Consider the following 19328-nt stretch of genomic DNA (forward strand, 5'->3'; position numbering starts at 1 on the left):
GTCAGCGCTGTATGTCACAGTGCTGCTGTCAGCGCTGTATGTCACGGTGCTGCTGTCAGCGCTGTATGTCACGGTGCTGCTGTCAGCGCTGTATGTCACGGTGCTGCTGTCAGCGCTGTATGTCACGGTGCTGCTGTCAGTGCTCTGTATTACGGTGCTGCTGTCAGATGCCTCTATCACGGTGCATGTGTCATTCCGGTATGTCACGCTGCTGGTGATCATCTCCTGCACCCTCTTCTTTGCCTACCCTGGTCCCTGACCTTCCCTCTCCTCCATTGCCTTCATTAGCTCCATAGTCCTGAATTGTTAGAACAATTTCCCAAATAAAATAAAAATGCTTGTAGTTATCGATCCCAAATTCACCTCATACATGTATTATGTCATTGTCCAGATGGTGGGACTACGTTTTACCCCCTAATAATTACCACGTGGCCGCAAATTCGACATGAAGGTTTGCAAAGTTCGCCTCCCATTGAAGTCAATGGGGCCCGCGGCGAACGTTCTGTTTCGCGAACGTTTGGGTCCGTTCGCATTTCGCGTTCGCGAAACGTCCCGTCGGAAGTTCGTCCATCACTAGTCTGGCGTACTAAGTATTTCGGATTTTTCTAAATTCTGTCCGTCGTACTTTGGTTTCAGCGGACAATCCGCTCGTCAGTAGGCTACTTCGACGGACTAAGAATGGCGCATGCTCAGAAAGGATTTACATGGCGGAAGGGTGCTTTGCTGTGTATTGGACTTCATATTTCTAGTCCCGTCGTACGTGCTGTACACGTCATCGCGCAAGCTTTCGACGGACTGTTTGTGCATCCGTGTGTGGTCAAGTCCATTCAGTCGAAAGTATGAAGGACTGTCCGTCGGATTGTATGACAAACTAAGTACGCCATACAGTCCGCTCGTGTGTACGCGGCATTAGAAAGTGCAGATCAATGTTAGAAATCGTTCTTCCTCTTTTAGCAGTGGGTGGAGACCTGATAAAAGGCACCCCCCCCCCCCCCCCTTCCACATAGGCAACAAAGGAACATGCAAAGTTCTATTCTGAATAGACAAGCTCCCTGCTAATCTCCCTCTAAGCTCCCCCCAAATGTTCAGCTACTAGTATCTCATGTGTTGGAGAACCTGTCAGAAGTAACTCATGGTGATAACAGAAGAACGAAGCACCATAGGGAAATAACACTTAGAGCTTTGGAGAGAGATAAGCAAACACTACAGATATATGCGCCTAGATCAAATTTCATGAACGGGGTTTACAACCAATTTAAAGTAAAGTCACTAAAATGGCCTGGTCATGAAGGGGGGGGGTGTAAATTTTCCAGAGGTCAAGTGGTTACATAAAAGCAAAGTAGTAACCAAATGTTACTTTGTATCAGCCTCTTGAAGTCTCTGTACAGCAGAGCTCAGATTGGAAGAGAGAGCCAGCTAGTTAAACACGCTGATAGGAAATGGGAGCAGAGTGGCATAGAGATTGGCTCATCAGATCTGTGTTAATGGACAGAAATACAAATCCTGGTAAAAAAAACTTGCTTTATATATATTTCATCGGTGTACTTAGCTGTTTGCCTGAAGTTTAAAGCAACGTTCCACCCAAAAGTGGAAGCTCAGCTGACCTGCTTCCTCTCCCCCCTCCAGTGTCACATTTGGCACCTTTCAAGGGGAAGGGGGCAATGGGTACCTGTTTTTGACAGGTACCCGTCCCCACTTCTGGGAGACTGCGCTGTGGCGCCGTCCCTCCAAAGTTCGCCCCCTCCCTCCTCCTTCCTCCGCCAGTTAGAAAGTGCAGCACACTCCGCGTATGCACAGTAGGGAACCAGCTGTGAAGCTGAAAAGCTTAATTGCTGGTTTCCCTCACCACGAATGACGGTAGCAGCACCCAAGAGCCTATCCGAAAATCGACTGGGGTGCCGACATCGCGGGCTCCCTGGAAAGCGTCTTTATATTAAAAGTTACCAGCTACAATATTTGTAGCTGCTGACTTTGAATTTTTTTTCCCCAGGCTGGAACACGACTTTAACGTAACCATTAGAATAATACCATTCCTCTGTCTTGATAGGAGTAGATGCTACAGTTGGAGCACAGCTGTATATTTGATACATAGAATAAACCTTCTTTATTACCTCTCAGCAAGATGTCGAACAACAACAAAAAAAGACGGCTGAAAAAAATACTTTTTTTTTGCCTTCTTTATCAGACTAATATGCAGGGAGCAGCAGTACGCTATTATAAATCTCATTGCGGGGGCACATTTAAAGTACAATGTTACACACAACATGATGCAGTGTACATAGTGGTATTAATAAACACTTATAATTGAACCATTTTTCAAGGCTACAATATTGTTCAATTAAATTAACCAGTCTTCAGAGCTGCATTTTCCACCTCACTGTTAGAATTATGTTCATTGCCTATCTGTGTTAAGTTTAATGTCATTATAGTATATTACCGAGTTGTGTGCGTGATGGCGGTAATAATACATTATTTTCAAAAGAAAAATGCACAGTGTCTGAACGTCCATGGCCGGTCTGTTAAGTATTTGGTTTCAATGTAGCCTAGGCGTACTAATCTCCAGACATTTTGTAATGTTTTCAAGGTAAACAGTCTTTATATAAGATCATTAGTCATGAACTATGGACTCTTAATAATTGTAAGTTCGAGAAAATGATTTGCCCTTGTGAGACTTTCCGCCTTTATTCAAACTTCTGCCTTTTACATCTAAGTGTCCCTGTCTGTCTAGCAGCCTCTAAGTACATCAATACATGCTATATTAGTATTGTTGAAACATTTTTTCTTACATTGAAAAAGTGTAAATATCCTCAGTCCATCCCTTTAGATGCAGCTGCTGTTTTTAGTATTTCCTACTTTCCATAACAACCAGTAGGGGGTGAGACATCAGCCTTCTGCTGATTGGAATAGTGAAAGAACACATCCTTGGACACCATTTAGACCAGTGGCCATTGTTTGCAGGTCGACCGTCACTTACCCGATCGGCGGACACGTTGGGGATCATCAGGAAGGGGGACAGGCTGCAGAAGGCATGCTGCAGCGTCTTCCATGTCCTCTACTCTTCTGAGATCATGGCGGCTTCTACCGTGCATCCCCTCCCCTCCTCCCAGGCATCCAATAGGATCACCTAACCTTTCAGCTAATTGGGAAATGGGTAACAGACCCACACTTTCTGATTGGCAGAGGCGATTCAGTGTTAGAAAAGCAAATATTCATCTGGGTGGACTCTGAGCGCAATGCTCTGTGCTCTGAGTCCACTCTAGGTTGAAGCCTATTAGAGCCTATGGCTCTAATCAGGTGCTTCAAAAACCACCGGACGCCTGAACAGGGGGGGCCCATATGCCTGAACAGGGGGTGGCAGCGGCAGCAATGGATAGATTCATGCAATGCATAAGTCTATCCATTAACCACATGGGGGGGGGGGCGAGGATAGAGGGGGCAGTGCCCTCAATGCATGGGCTGCCCTTGATTTAGACATACATTTTCCTGTAAGGGAGCTGACCATTGGCTGGTGTCGACTTTAGCTATGTAGTCTGCCCATCAGTTACCTCAGGCTCTGAAGAAGAAGGTCAGTCCTTCGAAATGCGTCTCATCCAGGATCCCCCACTCCCAGGTTCAGGGATTTAAGCAACCGATGAAAGATAGCCACACATGTGGCCTGACAAGCATGTTTTTAACTTATGTTTGTGAGTAGACATCTTTATGATTTTATTCATATCTTTTAATAAATCTATAAAACTAGGCCAGTGTACCCTCATTTCTTTTTTATTCTCATGCCACTGTCAGGACAACCCCAGTCCTAGAGGGCAGCAAGGCGTCTATGGGATTATCCACCATTTGACCAGGCACCTGTGACACTACACAGTCACCTAAGTCTGGCAGAAGTGTGTCGTTCTTTAAAAGATCATCCTGACTTGGGCACTACTTATAAAATTGCTCTTAGGAATAGTCCCAGGGTGATAAATTCCTTGTCAAAATCACCTACGATACTGGAAATTGGAAATCCAGGTTTTCTACCAGGGTTATATGACTCTATATTTTGTCAATTTATAGAAGCAGGGAAGTTTGAAGGGAAAGATTTTAGGGAAGACGGTGGTTGGAAAACTATATCTGATATTCAATCCATGATCTCACCACCCCTTCCGTTATGGCAAACAACTCAATTAAGGCATTACCTTTCTTTGATATCTTTATGATCGGAGCTTTCTCATATACCTGTTTCAGAAACACACTGTGTGATATTATAAAGTAAGTAACTTTAATTGCCAGATAAGCAGCAGTAGAAAATTATATTTACAAAAGTGGAGTAAACAGTTCTCTTGTTAGCATATAAGGCACAGATTCACAGTCCATTCACCAAAGATACAGAATGCAGCTCAGTAAACTGGCACTGTAGTTAATATTCCTCTCTCAGGCACATCAGTGGCATACAAGGCACATTATGATTACTTGCCATAACAGGTGCAGCAGAGATGATTTAACAGGAAAATACACTGTCTTAGATGATCTTCTATCACAAGCACAGCAGCAGTGCTGATAGGCAGGACTCCTGAGGATCCCTGTTCCATCCCTGCAGGCATGGGCGGACTGACAACTCATGGGGCGCCCGGGCAATAGGAGATTATGGGGCCCCCAGGCAATCAGACATTATGGGGCCACACAGTATACACAAACACACACACACACACACACACACACACACACACACACACACACACACACACACACACACACACACACACACACACACACACACACACACACACACACACACACACACACACACACACACTATACAATCACACAGTATAAACAGACATGTTTCTATTGACTGAGAAGGTACTGGAGAGACAGATGTAAAAAAAACACAGATTTCTACATACTTTCAGTGGTTTTACTGAGGCTGGCAACCCTGATGGGGCCCCCTAGTGGCACGGGGCCCTCGGGCAGTGCCCGAGTGGCCCAATGGTCAGTCCGCCCCTGCCTGCAGGCTGGAACACTCTCCCTGAATAAGGCCTAGCTTTTCCCTCACATGCAGTATACCTTCCCCTCACTCATTTCACACACATGTCTCTCAAAATGGTGGCTGGGCCCTCTTTTTATATGGAAGCTAACAGAAAATGGTGGACAAAATCTCAAGAGAACTTGGTACTAATCAGTACATGAGGCTTCTCCAAGATGGCTGCTGGAGACAAGCTAGAGATTAGTTACAGCCTCAACAGAATTTCCCAAAACAGCAGGAAAATACAAAACATATTCTGAATATAACATGACATTTCTGCATGAGAAAGTAAATATGATACAATTGTAGCCCCACTTCTCCTCTCAGCCAGCAAGGCTGTCCTATCACAGTTTACTGTATGTGAAGAGGCTACCTACATACCTACCATCTTTGCATGCATCTGTATTGCTGGTCAACCTATATGAAGGGGCCTCTCTAGAGCATACCCTGCATTGCCCCTCCAGACTCTTTTATTCCCTCTTTTGTTGCAGTATGAGAAGTTGATCTAAATATGATATTTTCTGTGGACCAAAGAGACTTTATTATTTATTTTATACACAAATCTTCTATTTCTTTGAGACTGCAGGAATTAGTATGTAAGCTCATGACTAGATGGTATAGAGTTCTGGAGAAACTACACAGAGAGTTTGGCGATGTGGGGAAGATAGGGGAACATTCCATAATATTTTTTGGACTTGCCCTCAAATTTGGCCTTACTGGCTGGATGTATGTGCTTTGATTGAAGATCTTACGGACCTTTTCTCTTGTCCATGCCCCAGCAGCCTGTTTGCTACACCTTAACTCTCTTTTCAAATGAAAATATTGACATTCTTTAGTGAGACATCTTTGAAATGTGGCGAGGGCCCGCATACCAGCACATTGGAAATCTCCTTCTCCTCCCAATGTGTACCATTGGATAAGAAGAGTAAATTATATAATGTACATGAAGGAACTTAGAGCTTTGTTGAGGAGACAGGCATCTCGCTTTAAAAAACTTGGACGTGGTGAGTTACGTTGACTGCAAGATATCAGACTTTTCTTACAAACTTGTAGATGTAGTGGAAACAAATATAGTGGTACACAACAGTGTATTAGCGGTTTCTTCTTTTTTTTTTTCCTTTTTTTTTCACTTTTCTCTTTTTTTTATCATTTCCTTTCTCAATTCCCTCCATCCCTTATCCCTCTTAGGTCCCGTCTTCTTCATAAAAAAAAAAAAAAACAACTTAATTTCCCCCTCCTTGCATACATCTTATACGTGCTACAGAATATAATCAAATATGGCAATTTTGATCTGTAAAGAATTGTAAAGTATTGAACTGAGTGGACTCGATGGATTTATAACTTATTTTGCTTTATTTTTTATTTTGTCTTATTTGTGTATTATGTAATTATGATGCATTAATGGGCAATTATTTATAATTGTATACATTAGAAATCTTTTGTACAAGTGGGCATTTTTGTGTATTAAGGAATGCAATTGTTTTGTATTATTTTAACATAATCTGTTGCTTTAAATAATGAATTAAAAAAAAAAGCCCACATCTCACAGCAACACAAACTCGCCTGCTGCAGGGACCACTCCAGATATGCTTCCCAGTAGGTATGGCTGTTGTGGATGGCACTGGGCTACATGTAAATGTCAATGACATCACACATGCCTAGTAGCAAATCAGTGTTACTGCACATGGGCCATGTATTGGCTTTGGTCTGGATTATCCCCAAGATCTAAACAAATTAATTGGGTGGGCAACTACATGGCAAATGAGGTTTAAAATGTAAAATGTAAAATAATGCATTTGGGTGACAAAAATATGAATGCAATCTATACACTAGGGGGGTAACCTCTGGGGGAATCTAGGATGGGGAAGGACCAGGGCCATCTTTAAGGCAGGGCAAAAGGGGCAGCTGCCCTGGGCTCTGTCATTGTTGTGTGGCCCAAAACAACTGCCTCATACTTGCCAACTATCCAGGTTTAAATTCCCTTGTCCCTTGAAGTTTTAGTCCTGTGCTGTGTCCCAATATCTCAGTGTAAAGTGCTGGTACTAATTCTGCCCAACTCTGCCCTATTGTTGTGTACAGATGACTCACCTGCAGGCCCTGTGTTTACATGTAAATAACCGGCATTCATATGTAAATAGTGGCAACAATACTAAGTAAATAGCTGCAGCCGATGGCATTGATATGTAAATAAAGGCAGCATTCATATGTATATCATGCTCCCCTGCAGAGAGGAGATGATGTGCTGTAACCTCTAGCAACCAATCAGTGAGCCGTAATGTGTGCTGTAACCTCTAGCAACCAGTCAGTAAGCAGTAATGATATGCTGTAACTGCTGCCAAAAAATCGCAATTGCTGCCTGATCTGATAAAGTAAACTGATTTTAAGTCTAGCTGCTATTTATTGTATGTCTCAGTGCAGACGGAGAGAGAAAGTGCATGGGGGGGCCCCAAGAAAATTTTTGCCCAGGGTCCAATCAATAATAAAGACGGCCCTGGGAAGGACCTGGGGGTCCTAGTAGATGATAGGCTCAGCAATGACATGCAATGCCAGGCTGCTGCAAGCAAAGCCAACAGAATATTGATATGCATTAAAAAGGGGATTTACTCCAGAGATAAAACGATAATTCTCCCGCTCTACAAGACTCTGATCAGGCCACACCTAGAGTATGACATCCAGTTCTGGGCACCAGTCCTCAGGAAGGATGTGCTGGAACTGGAGAGAGTCCAGAGAAGGGCAACAAAGCTAATAAAGGGACTGCAGGACCTTAATTATGAGGAAAGGTTACGAGGACTGAACTTATTCTCTCTGGAGAAGAGACGCTTGGGAGGGGATATGATTTCAATGTACCAATACAATACTGGTGACCCCACAATAGGGATACAACTTTTCCCGTGAATGCGAATTTAAAAGGAGACGTGGCCATTCACTAAAATTAGAAGAAGCGGTTTAACCTTCAACTGCTTTGAGGGTTTTTTACTGTAAGAGCAGTAAGGATGTGGAATTCTCTTCCACAAGCAGTGGTTTCAGTGGGGAGCATAGATAATTTAAACAAAAAATCTATTAGATAAGCACCTGAACGACCGCAGCATGCAGGAATATACAATGTAATACTGACAAAAAAAAATACACACACACAGGTTGGACTTGATAGTCTTTTTTCAACCTCACCAACTATGTAACTATGTAACGCTACACTGCCCCCAAAGTGGACCTGGAATTTAATCACAATGCTGCTGACTGCCTCTAATCTGCAGCCATCTTTGCAGCACGCAATAATAACTTCTTTGTGGCCCCTGCATGTCACCTCATCTACGGAAGGGAGCCGAAAAATACATTCTTAGTAATGAGAGACTTCTCGTGCCAGATGCAAAGTTCCCCAAGCCAAAAGTTCCCAGTTGACCCCTGTCTCCTTGTCTTGCCCCATCATCACAGGCGAGATTGAATTTGGCCAGGATTGAACAGTTTATTGCTTCCTTTAATCACTCAAATTAGCTTGCAACTTTCTCCCATAGTTCTTGGAACCATCCACTATTCCAGCTCATACATAATTACCATAAATTCATTTTGTATGTAGAAGTGTGTTATATATTTCATATTAACATGACGCTACAAACAAAGAAGCCTATTCAACGCCGATTACATTAGTGTCCCCAGAAGTCATTATTAAACGAGAAATTTCATTCACACATGAATTTCATTTCCACAAAAAGATGGGTAATCCTTTGCTTCCAACACAGGTAAATTAAGTAATATAAGCAATATATTAAACATGCTCTCATACATTTTCATTATTTTGTAGTTGGCAAAATATAATATGGTGATCTTTATTACCTGTATAAATATACAAGGATATAATACATCTACATGACACACATAGCAATTTGCCACTGTCATACATCAAGACTATGCTTGTGGAAATTACTGTTTGTAAGGTTTAATGAAGAAACACATACAGTATGCTATTTGTTAGATGTTTAGGGTGGTCTACTTGGCATTTTTTGTTTTAACATTTTACTTTTTTTAATATATATATATATATATATAAATGTTTAAATTAACAGCCAGAATTGACTATATTCCTTGCAGTGTGCCTAATATCCTTAAATATTAATATTTTTACAGTTTTCAGAGTATTTTCTTTTGCTTATTTTTAAGGTTAAGGCCATCCAGCATGGTTATTTTAGTTACAGTTGATGCTTGACAAATTAATACACCACATTTTTTTAAGATGTTTTGAGACTTCCAGAGATTCCTGGCTCTGATCTTTCTGAGTTTCACAATTTATGCTAATATAAAATTCCAATGATGAGAATACAAACCATTTCATACTGGATGTGGCAGGTTATTGACAGCCACACAATTTAAACATTTCATCTTTGAGTGGATTGAGAGTTTAAGGAGACTAGACATGTGCAATTACTTTTTGTCCGAATGTAAATTCAGACAAATTTTTGTTTATTTGGAGATTTGGATATATCCGAATCTCTGAATGAAATAGTGAATGGATTCGAATCTCTGAATGTAATAGTAAAGAATTTAATTAAGTTTCTTTAAATTTTGTTTAGTTTATTCATTTTCGAATGAATTCCAAATTTTCAGAACAATTGAAATTCGGATCGGTTGAAAAATGATCGACTGATTCCTATTTTGTGTGAAAAATAGCTGGTTGTTAAGGAGCAGGCAGGAAAGCCGGCCACCCCGTTCCTTAACAACTGATGACCCATCAGCTGTCAGTGGGCTTCCCTGCTGAGAGTTGAAATGTAAGCAAAAGAATGCCAGCAATAGAAATAAAAAAAAAAGTCTGGGGTCCCCCCAGTCTATTCCAGGTCCTTCGGGTGTGGTATGGATTTTAAGGGGAACTCCATGCCAAATTATTTTTTTAAAATGGCATGGGTTTCCCCTCAAAATCCATACCAGACTCTTATCCGAGCATGCAGCCCAGCAGGTCAAGAAAGGGGGATGAGCGAGCGTCCCCCCCCCCGGGACCACACCAGGCCACATGCCCTCAACATGGGCATTGTGATTGATGATTTATCTACATTGTGGGATTTTTTTTTATTAAAGTAATTAATAAAAACTTGTCTAGTGTCTTTATTCACTTTTTTGGTGAATGGGTAGGGGTACTATGCACCCCATACTCATTCACATAGGGGGAATGGGATCTGGGGGCCCCCTTGTTAAAGGATGTTAAAGGGAGCTTCCAGATTCTGATAACTCCCCACCCACAGAACCCCACAACCAGTGTCAAGAGTTGTGGGAAAGACAACATGGGGACAAGTTGCTTTGGGGTTGGGGGGACCCAAAGGGCCTGGCATGGATTGGCGGGACCCCATGCTGTTTTTTTTCAGAATTTGCTATTGCTTACATTCTTTTGTTTACATTTCAGCTCTCATCAGGGAACCCCTCTGACAGCCGATGAGTCATCTGTTGTTAAGGACGCGATGACCAGCTTCCCATCCTGGTCCTTAACAACCAGCTATTTTTCACACAGAATTGGAATTGGTTTCGACCAATCTAAATTTGAATAGTTCCGAAAATTTGGAATTTGTTCGAAAATTAACAAACAAAAGGACATTTAACTAAACACAATGAAACTAAACAAATCAATGAAACAAAATTAGTAACATAACAAATCTATCCGAAACTAAATAAAATACATTTTTCCATTCTGCACATGTCCAAAAGAGACAATGAACTCACACATTTTCTTTGCTAAAAGTAGAATTATTCTCTTTGGTGCACATTACTCCCCATCAGTCGTGTCATTTTAGTTAAAAGCATCTAGTACAGAATGCAGGCACAGCCTACCAGATAGTGTCTCTTTCCAAACTCTGATCCTCCCCTACACAGAGGGCATGTGACCCATGTTCTTGAATTTGATCCCATGACAAGCCCTGGGATGGAGAAGAATTGTAAAACTATAGGGAGAGGTATTTACCCCCTACTTAGGAAGATGATTTTTATATGGAAAATGTAACTTTAGAGATAGTTCTCCCTCCACAATATGTGCAGCAAGACACTTGAAATATAGGTGCCAGTCTGCCTTTGTGGTCCTTCTCACGTCCTATATACTTGATATGTTCAGTTGCACACCTGACTATATTAATCAAAAATATATTTTCAATTATGTCACGATCTATGGCTGGTTGTACATGGGTAAATTTTTAGGAGAATCAGTGAAGATATGGGAACGTTTCAGTAATGATTTATGGAGCAAACAACCATTGTAACTTTATAGGCACAAAAACATTGACTGTTTTCTTTGAAATGGGAGTTATGGGTTAAAATGTTTTTTTTTAAACTTAAAAAACATAATTGGTTTCAAAACGACTTCATCTGTATGGTGGTAACCAATGATGACAAGGGGAGAGTGGCCACAAAGAAAAAAGTATCTTTGCAAATATTCAGGAGTGACATTGAACTCAATGACAAATCCGGCAAAGATATTATGAAGTGCTATAAAAACCCAACTGCGCTATGTGGTTTCTTGGAATCGTTCCTGTTGAATGATTCCAAGGTCAGGTCCTAGCGGCACATTACACATTACACACATTACATTACAATTTTGTCTAAGCGTCTCCTGTAGGTAATTTGGTAACACTGAGCTTTACACCTAAGGACTCCAGCTCTTGGGATTCCTGATTCACTTTCTAAAAAGTGAAATCTATGTTTTTGTAAGAACAATTGCTATACTGAACACATATATTCTAATGATTTTACAACTCACATATGATCATCTTTGATTGTCATCATTAAGAGAATGGGGCAATACAACTCTGAAGGATAACTGCTATCTTCAAACTGGAAAAGATAACTCTAAAATCCCATGACACCTTAAACAATTGCTTATTTTAACGTTATGCTTCATTCATAGGCAAACATTTTGATTTTTCTTGTTAGGCTTTCAAAACATCTGCTGCAAAATTAGCTAATAAATGGCCAGCTTAAGGGGTACCTTGGTTCTTTTCTTAACTTCCATCCCTTTCATTTAGAAATGATGGATATGAAGTAAAATTAATTTGCACACCAAACAATTCTTTATTCTTGTGTGCCGTGAATAGAGTTCTTTCCAAATAATCCCCTTAGTTTCGCATCAGTCCCAATTCACAAGGTCCTTATCTAACAATGACCTCTGATGTTCTTGGGAGAGCAATCTTTAAACATTTACAAGCAGCAATCAAATACTTTGGGAGATGGATATCTTGATGTACTGTCTTCTAGTAATTGATAAAACTGTTTCCTAGTCCTCAAAGCCCCAAGTACAATGTTCTTTTTGTTCTTTTCTTTGTTGACAAAGTAATAATGATACCATCGTTAGTCAAAGAGTTCTAAGAAGATGGCACGCTGGTGTTTGGGGAACCAAACTTTTGTAAAACAGGAAGTTCTGTTGTTCGTGGACAATTTAGCCATAAAATAATTCCGATCATGCCTGTTAAGTAAATTTCACAACTCAACTAATAATCAAAATGGCAAATCATTTAAAGTTTGTATGGCATATTTGCTAAGCATATAAACAGCTGGCTGAGGTAACCACCCTTCACAACAGGATGTCTCTGGCTACAGCCATTATTAAGGCAGCATTTATGGACAATTTCTCAGCAACATTTTAAGTGAAATGAATAGGATATTGTATGTGGCCCTGACAAGTGGGCACCATTAAGAGCCCACAATATGGGATTGTGGCCACCACATTTTTTAATAAAGTTTTAAATTCTATATTAAAAAAAAAAAAAAGCGCACCTGTCACAAGGCTTTTAGGTGGGAAACACATTTTTCCACACGTGTATGGGATCCATAAAAGGCCCCACTTGACAGACCCGCTTGCAGTTGTCTTGAATCGGCTTGGCAAGCTCCCCCTCCCTCCCATCCTGTTGCTGGCACCATTATGTGGTCATGTCACCCTTGAATCAAGGGGGACTTTGTTTTATGAATTACTCATTTATAGCTCAAGTTCTAAGACTGAGCGAGTTAAAAGATTGTTTAAAATTTTGAATATATATTTATTTACTTATTGATATTTGAATAAAGTTTTAATAGATTTCAATTTGAATACCAATAAAGGTGCAGCGGCCATTTTAAACAGCAAATTGTATTGTGTTGTGTATTTTTTTTTAATTAATACTATGTTTAGTCAATGTAAGTGTGCAACCTACAATCCCATGAAAAGAAGTGCTTTATTCCCTACAAAACATGTTGGCTTAAGCTGGCTATAGTCAGAGTGAACCTCTTTCCTGCAACCACGGGTATTGAGCGGGAGCCATTGTGTTCACCTGGCAGTGGGGCTGGGGAAGCTGTCCCCATTGGGAGAACACAGTGATTATTGCTAATGTCTATAACAGCCGCTTAAAATTGCATCTAAAATACGGGGGGCTGGTTGTACCCAAGTTGACCGATCCTGCTGAACTGGCCAAAATTTCAACCATCTATGGCCAGCTTAACAAATAAAATTGTATCTCAATGATCAAAAAGTATGCTTTTTGTGTAAGGCACTTCGTGTCCACCACACAACAAGGTTTTTGCAGTCGTCTATTTTGCCATTGAGCATATTTCTCCTCAGTTCCAATTTCAATGACAGTTGTCACCAGAACACTTGTAATTTTGTGTAATGAGGACACAGTCCAACAAGTAGAGTTTTCCCCTCACGTTTGGCATATTTCTTGCTGTATTGTAAGTACAGGAAGTGATTAGAAATTTCTGCAATGAGGTCACAGATGTTCTAGCCCATCTCTACTCTATCAAACCCCCAACACTACCATCACCAAAAAATGTTTCGCCTAGAGTTATGCTTTAACACTGGAGGCTGAATAAAAATTTAATTGTAGGATATAGATACAATATAAATGTAAAATAAAATAAAAAAAACTTTACTGCAGTATATTGTTAAATTATCAGGATGCATAAAACGATGCACAGTCTCAGTAAATTAGCTTTTTGGGATTGTGTCCCGAGTGACGTTGGGGGAAATTTCACAGTTGGCATTTCTCACAAATGGCTCATATAACAATAACCTATTCAGGATTGCGGCACTTCAAAAAAAACAACCCCACCGTATTGTAAAGTAATCAACTTCCACCCAAAACTGAAAGAGGTAATCCACCAGATCCTCTGTCCTCAAACATATAGGAGGTCAGTATGTGCTTTTTGAAAGAATGCTTTGGGATGGGATCATGCTTTATCATTTTTTTTTCTTTTTTGCCTTCCTGTAGATCAGCTGTGGGTGTATGGAGATCTTCGACTTGTGCTTTTTTTTTGGGGGGGGGGGGGATTAAACTGGATGGACTTTCGTCTTTTTTAAACTGATGAACTATGTAACTATATACGTACTGTGATGACCTGATGTGATCCTGGTACTTGTGTCTGTTGTATATCCAGAAGCAGATAGGATCAGGTAGACTTGTGCAGAACAAAAAAATGTGTTTTGTTTTGTTTCAATTCATTATTCACAAACATAAATTTGTTTAGATAAATTAATTTAATTAGTTTAATTCGTTTTTTTATTTGTTTTCGAATAGTTTTTCGAATTCATAACGTTTTCAAAACAATTTAGAATAGTTTTCAAATTTGAAAAGTTTTCGAATTCAAATCGTTTTAACATTTCCAAAAATAATAAAATAGAATAGAAAATAAAGGAATAGAATAGAATTTTTTTTTCTAATCTATTCCTTTATTTTCTATTCTATTTTATTCTTTTTGGAAATTGGAAAACTATTTAAAAAAGTTTTTGAATTTGAAAACGATTTGGATTCGAAAAGTTTTTGAATTTGAAAACGATTTGGTTGCGAAAAGTATTAGAAACTATTCAAATTCAAATTTTGCTTGCATTTCAATATTTCGGATTCGTTTAAATTCAGTACTATTCTAATTCGGAAATTGGGTTACATTCACTTGGAACTAAACGAACAGCACATGTCTAGGATCTGGTAAGTTACCTCCTTTAGTTTTGGGTGTAGGTCTCATATTGTACACTTTACATGGTGATAAAGTTGAAGTACTGCAATCCTGTGTAGTTATAAAAACCTTCTAAAAGAAATGTCAGCTGTGAAATTACCTAGGACACATACCTGCATGTGACCAGTCAAGCTTTTAGAGGCAATTAGGAGTCTGTGATGCATACTGGGTATTTTTCCAAAGATTATCAGCACAGTCATGTGACTGCTCCTGTACTCATGATGTGCTCATAAAAATGTGGGAAATGTTATGTATATCTTTCTTCTAATCTCTGTATCACATTCATAATTATTTGTGAATTTCCATGTTTTTTTTTTGTCTCTGCAGAAGGAGGAACCTGCGAAGTCATAGCAGCACACAGATGCTGTAATAAGAATAGAATCGAAGAACGGTCTCAAACCGTAAAATGTTCTTGTTTGCCAGGAAAAGTGGCTGGTACAACCAGAAATAGACCCTCCTGTGTTGATGGTAAGTGCTTAAGTGCTATATTGTATTAAAATAATATTTTCACTCATGTATTTTTCAGAAAGAAGGTGAAACTTGCCAGGGGAGGACTTTGGTGGGTGCCAGAGGATACATGGGCAGGTGACCCTGAGTTTTCAATATGCAGACCATGTTTAGAGCATGACTCCTATTCAATGGCACATGCTGGGTAGAGCTGCACGATTAATCGTTAAGAATCGTTATCGCGATTTTTCCCCCTTGCGATCTTGACAAAAGTATTTCCTGATTCTTTCTATGCAGAGAATTCTCTCTGTTCTGCTAAAGCCGAGAGCCATCAAAAGAAAGGGGGGAAAAAAATGGTCAGTCTGCCAAGAATCACAATATTATTTAGCAGTGGAACCTAAGTATAAACATAGGGGGTTATTTACGAAAGGCAAATCCACTTTGCACTTGGAAGTTCAGTCGCTCTAAATCTAAGGGGTAGATCTGAAATGAGTTGAAGCTCTGCTGATTTTATCATCCAATCATGTGCAAGCTAAAATGCTGTTTTTTTTATTTTCCTTGCACGCCCCCCTTCGGATCTACAGTGACTTTACTTCCAAGTGCACGTGCGGTGCAAAGTGGATTTTCCTTTAGTTGTAACGATTTGTCCTTTAGATCAAAGGAATACATTTTGGTGTGTAAATTAGGGAAGTTTAACCACTTAAACACTAAACCTTTTTATGACATTTGTTGGTTTCAAGTTAAAATCATTTTTGTTTTGCTAGAAAATTACTTAGAACCCCTAACATTATATATATATATATATATATATATATATATATATATATATATATATATATATATATATTTTTTTTTTTTTTAGTAGAGACCCCAGAGAATAAAATGGTGGTTGTTGCAATATTTTATGTCACACTGTATTTGCGCCGCAGTCGTTCAAATGCAATTTTTTGGGAAACAAATTACACCTTCATGAAATAAATAAAAACAAACCAGTAAAGTTATCCCATTTTTCAAAAAAAAATTTGTATAATGTGAAAGATTTTACCCCGCGAGAATCGTGATATTTTTATTCTAAGCATAAAAATTCTCATTTTGGCCAGAATCGTGCAGCTCTAATGCTGGGCATTATATAGTTACCTGCTCCCTATTCAAACCTTGATGAAATCTTCTGACATAGGGAAGTCTTCCAACGCCAACTTCCTTTGCATCTCAGACATTTCACGTGACCACATGCCAACAACCACAAAAGCAAGCTTATGTTTGAAGATGTGAAAAAGGTTTTGCACAATAAACGATGTCCTTTGGGAACATCCGCCTTTGACTATGTCTACTAGTTAGTGAAGCACTATGGCACACTTTGGGGTTGATTTACAAAAGGTAAATGTAAAGGTTTACAAAAGGTAAAGGTTCACTTTGCAAGGGAAGTTGCCCTTTGCAAAGGAATTTGCAGAGAGCTTTGTGAATGAGGTGAATCTCTGTTGTCATTCAATCACTTGCAAGAACAAATGTGCATTTTTTTTATTTTCCTTGTACATGATTGGGTATTTTTTGAAACTTTATCACATTCACTAAGCTCTGGGAAAAATTGCTTTTACAAAAGAGAACAATCGGGTTGCCTTTAGTAAAGAAATTCCTTTGTGTTGTTCGCTTTCCTAAACCCAAAGAAATCTGTCCCCACCATGAAAGAGCTAGCCGGTTGAATTTAGGCTAATGGTTTCCAGTCCCCCCTGAATCTGGCTATAAATGTTAGGGGGCAATTTGAAGCATAGGAAGGTAAGCATTATCCATAAGTCATTGGATGGTAAGCAATAGGAATCACAAATCATCTTTCTTTGGGTTGACCACAAAAAGCACGTTTTAAGCTGGTTGCTTGGAACTGTTGCACATGAAACTTCTTTACCGAATAATTCTAAAACACACATATGGATGAGTGGAGTGATTTTGAACACTTAGTTGTGCTTGAAATCTTTTTACATTTATTTATTTATAAGGTGGTCTCTACTTTGGGAGAAGGAGGGTGTAATTATAGAAGTTTATTTAGTTTTATTTCTTTTATTTTCTTTTATTTTTAAATTTTTATTTTTTTATTTAAAATTTTATTTTAGTTTATTTTAGTTTTTATTTAGTGATCTTTGTATTTTTTTTCCATCTGTGTATGTATTTGACCATTATCTGTGTACTGTCACTTTTTATTTTACTTTTCTTCCTGTATTTTTTTTACTTTAAAAAAAGTAAGACTATGAGGCTAATGACGGGTCATTTTGGCAAATGAACAGGCTTTGTATAGTTGAAAGGTGTTGTTTTAACCCTCAAGACCCATTAAAGCGGAGCTCCAGCCCTCCCACCAAAAAATTGAAAGTCAGCAGTTGCAAACACTGTAGCTGCTGACGTTTACTATTAGAGCACTTACCTGACCAGGGATCCCGCAGTGTCCTCACCCAAGCTGATTCTTGAAATGGCTCTTGGGTGCTGGCACCACCATGTTGGGTAAGACTTGCAGCTCCACAGTTTTCTATTGCGCATGCGCGAATAAGGCTGCGCTTTCTCAATAGGCCGGATGCGGCGACTGGGCTGAACTTCCAACTGAGTTTGCCATTGAAAAAAACAGGTACCCACTCTCCTCTCTCCCACACAAGGTGCCAAATGTGGAACCAGAGAGGGGAAGGAGGCAGACAAGCAAGGCTTCCCCTTTTGGGTGGAGCTCCGATTTAAAATGTTTGTTACCCTAAGAATAAAAAAATAAATGGATCCTGTTTCCTTAAAGCATGTGCTACAGCACAGGGCGTGTGCTATGTATTTGGCCCCCTGTATCACCTGAAATACCTGGCTGATTCTGCCAGGCTATACCCTCCCTCTGTAAACTGACCACAGTATATCATGGCTGCTGTGCCCTGACACTGGGGTCAGTTTACGTGCCTCCGTCATCTGCAGCCCTGCTCTTCTGTGTCTCCCCCCCCCCCCTGCCTGTCAGCTCCATCCACTCCACCACTTTTCTCTCCTGGTGCAATCAAATCTATAATATGCCACCCCCTCTGTTATATAACGCTATGTGTCCCTGTGTCTGTGCTGTATAAGAAATAAGTGATTATACCGTATATCAGAGCGTCTCCTGGTGCTCACATGACTCCTGGATCTCTCTCCTCTCTCATCCAACCCTCCCCAGCTGACGCCAGCAGCAGTGCTTAACCCCGCCCACTATAGCTTTCAGCCGGGCAAAGGAGAGAGCCTAGGAGTCACATGTGCATCAGGAGACACTCTGATATAAGGTATAATCTGCGTTTTTTTTTTTTTATACAGCACATGGGTACATAGCGTTATACAGTATAACAGAGAGAATAGCATGATCATCATATAGTGGGTTAAGAACCATTTTAAGGCTAGGTTTCACACCTATGCGTTTTGCAGTGGGTTTTCAGTTTTGCAGAAACATACTACAGTCCATTTAACATGATTTCTTATGGGTCACATTCACTTCTGTGCATTTTAAACCAGTGCAGTTTTTGGAAAGGGTCAAGGACTTTTTTGCCCTCAGTAGGTTGCCTTTTTGATTACATAGACTTCAATGTAACCGCAGTGGAGACGCATCAAAGATGCAAAAAAATCCAGTGCTTGCATTTTTTATGTATTTCAGCTGTGTTGTTGCTGGTTTCTCTACAGACACCTCCCAAACACGTAAAACGCAAAACGTAAAACGGATCAAAAACATGTTCAAAAATGCAAAACCAGGAAAATGCATCAACCTCAACCTGCATAGGTGTGAACCGAGCATTAAAGTGCATTGGACTCTTAATATCTACCACAAGTCACTGCAGGCACCATCATTTTTATAGTTTTATAGTTTTAGATGCATTGCAATTAATATATTATAATTAATATAATAAGTAAGTGTCTGATTTATTCAGAAAGCTTTAATGCCCCGTTCTCAGTTTGTGTT

General features: G+C 39.8%; 1 protein-coding gene across 3 annotated transcripts in view; it reads left to right on the plus strand.

The window, feature by feature from the left end:
* The window catches only part of TAFA1 (TAFA chemokine like family member 1), a 636784-nt gene that overhangs the window by 509676 nt on the left and 107780 nt on the right, over positions 1 to 19328 (plus strand). For all 3 annotated transcript variants that reach the window (XR_013262309.1, XM_077451976.1, XM_077451975.1), the window contains exon 4: positions 15275 to 15415. Coding sequence is in view for 2 of the 3 variants with exons in the window: in XM_077451976.1 (XP_077308102.1) it covers positions 15275 to 15415 (141 nt within the window). In the remaining variant the exon portion in view is untranslated. The remainder of the gene's footprint in view (positions 1 to 15274; positions 15416 to 19328) is intronic.

The sequence above is a fragment of the Lithobates pipiens genome, unplaced genomic scaffold (genome assembly GCF_037356315.1).
Source record: "Lithobates pipiens isolate NorthernLeopardFrog02 unplaced genomic scaffold, aLitPip1_a1.2 Scaffold_23, whole genome shotgun sequence".
NCBI lineage: Eukaryota > Metazoa > Chordata > Amphibia > Anura > Ranidae > Lithobates > Lithobates pipiens.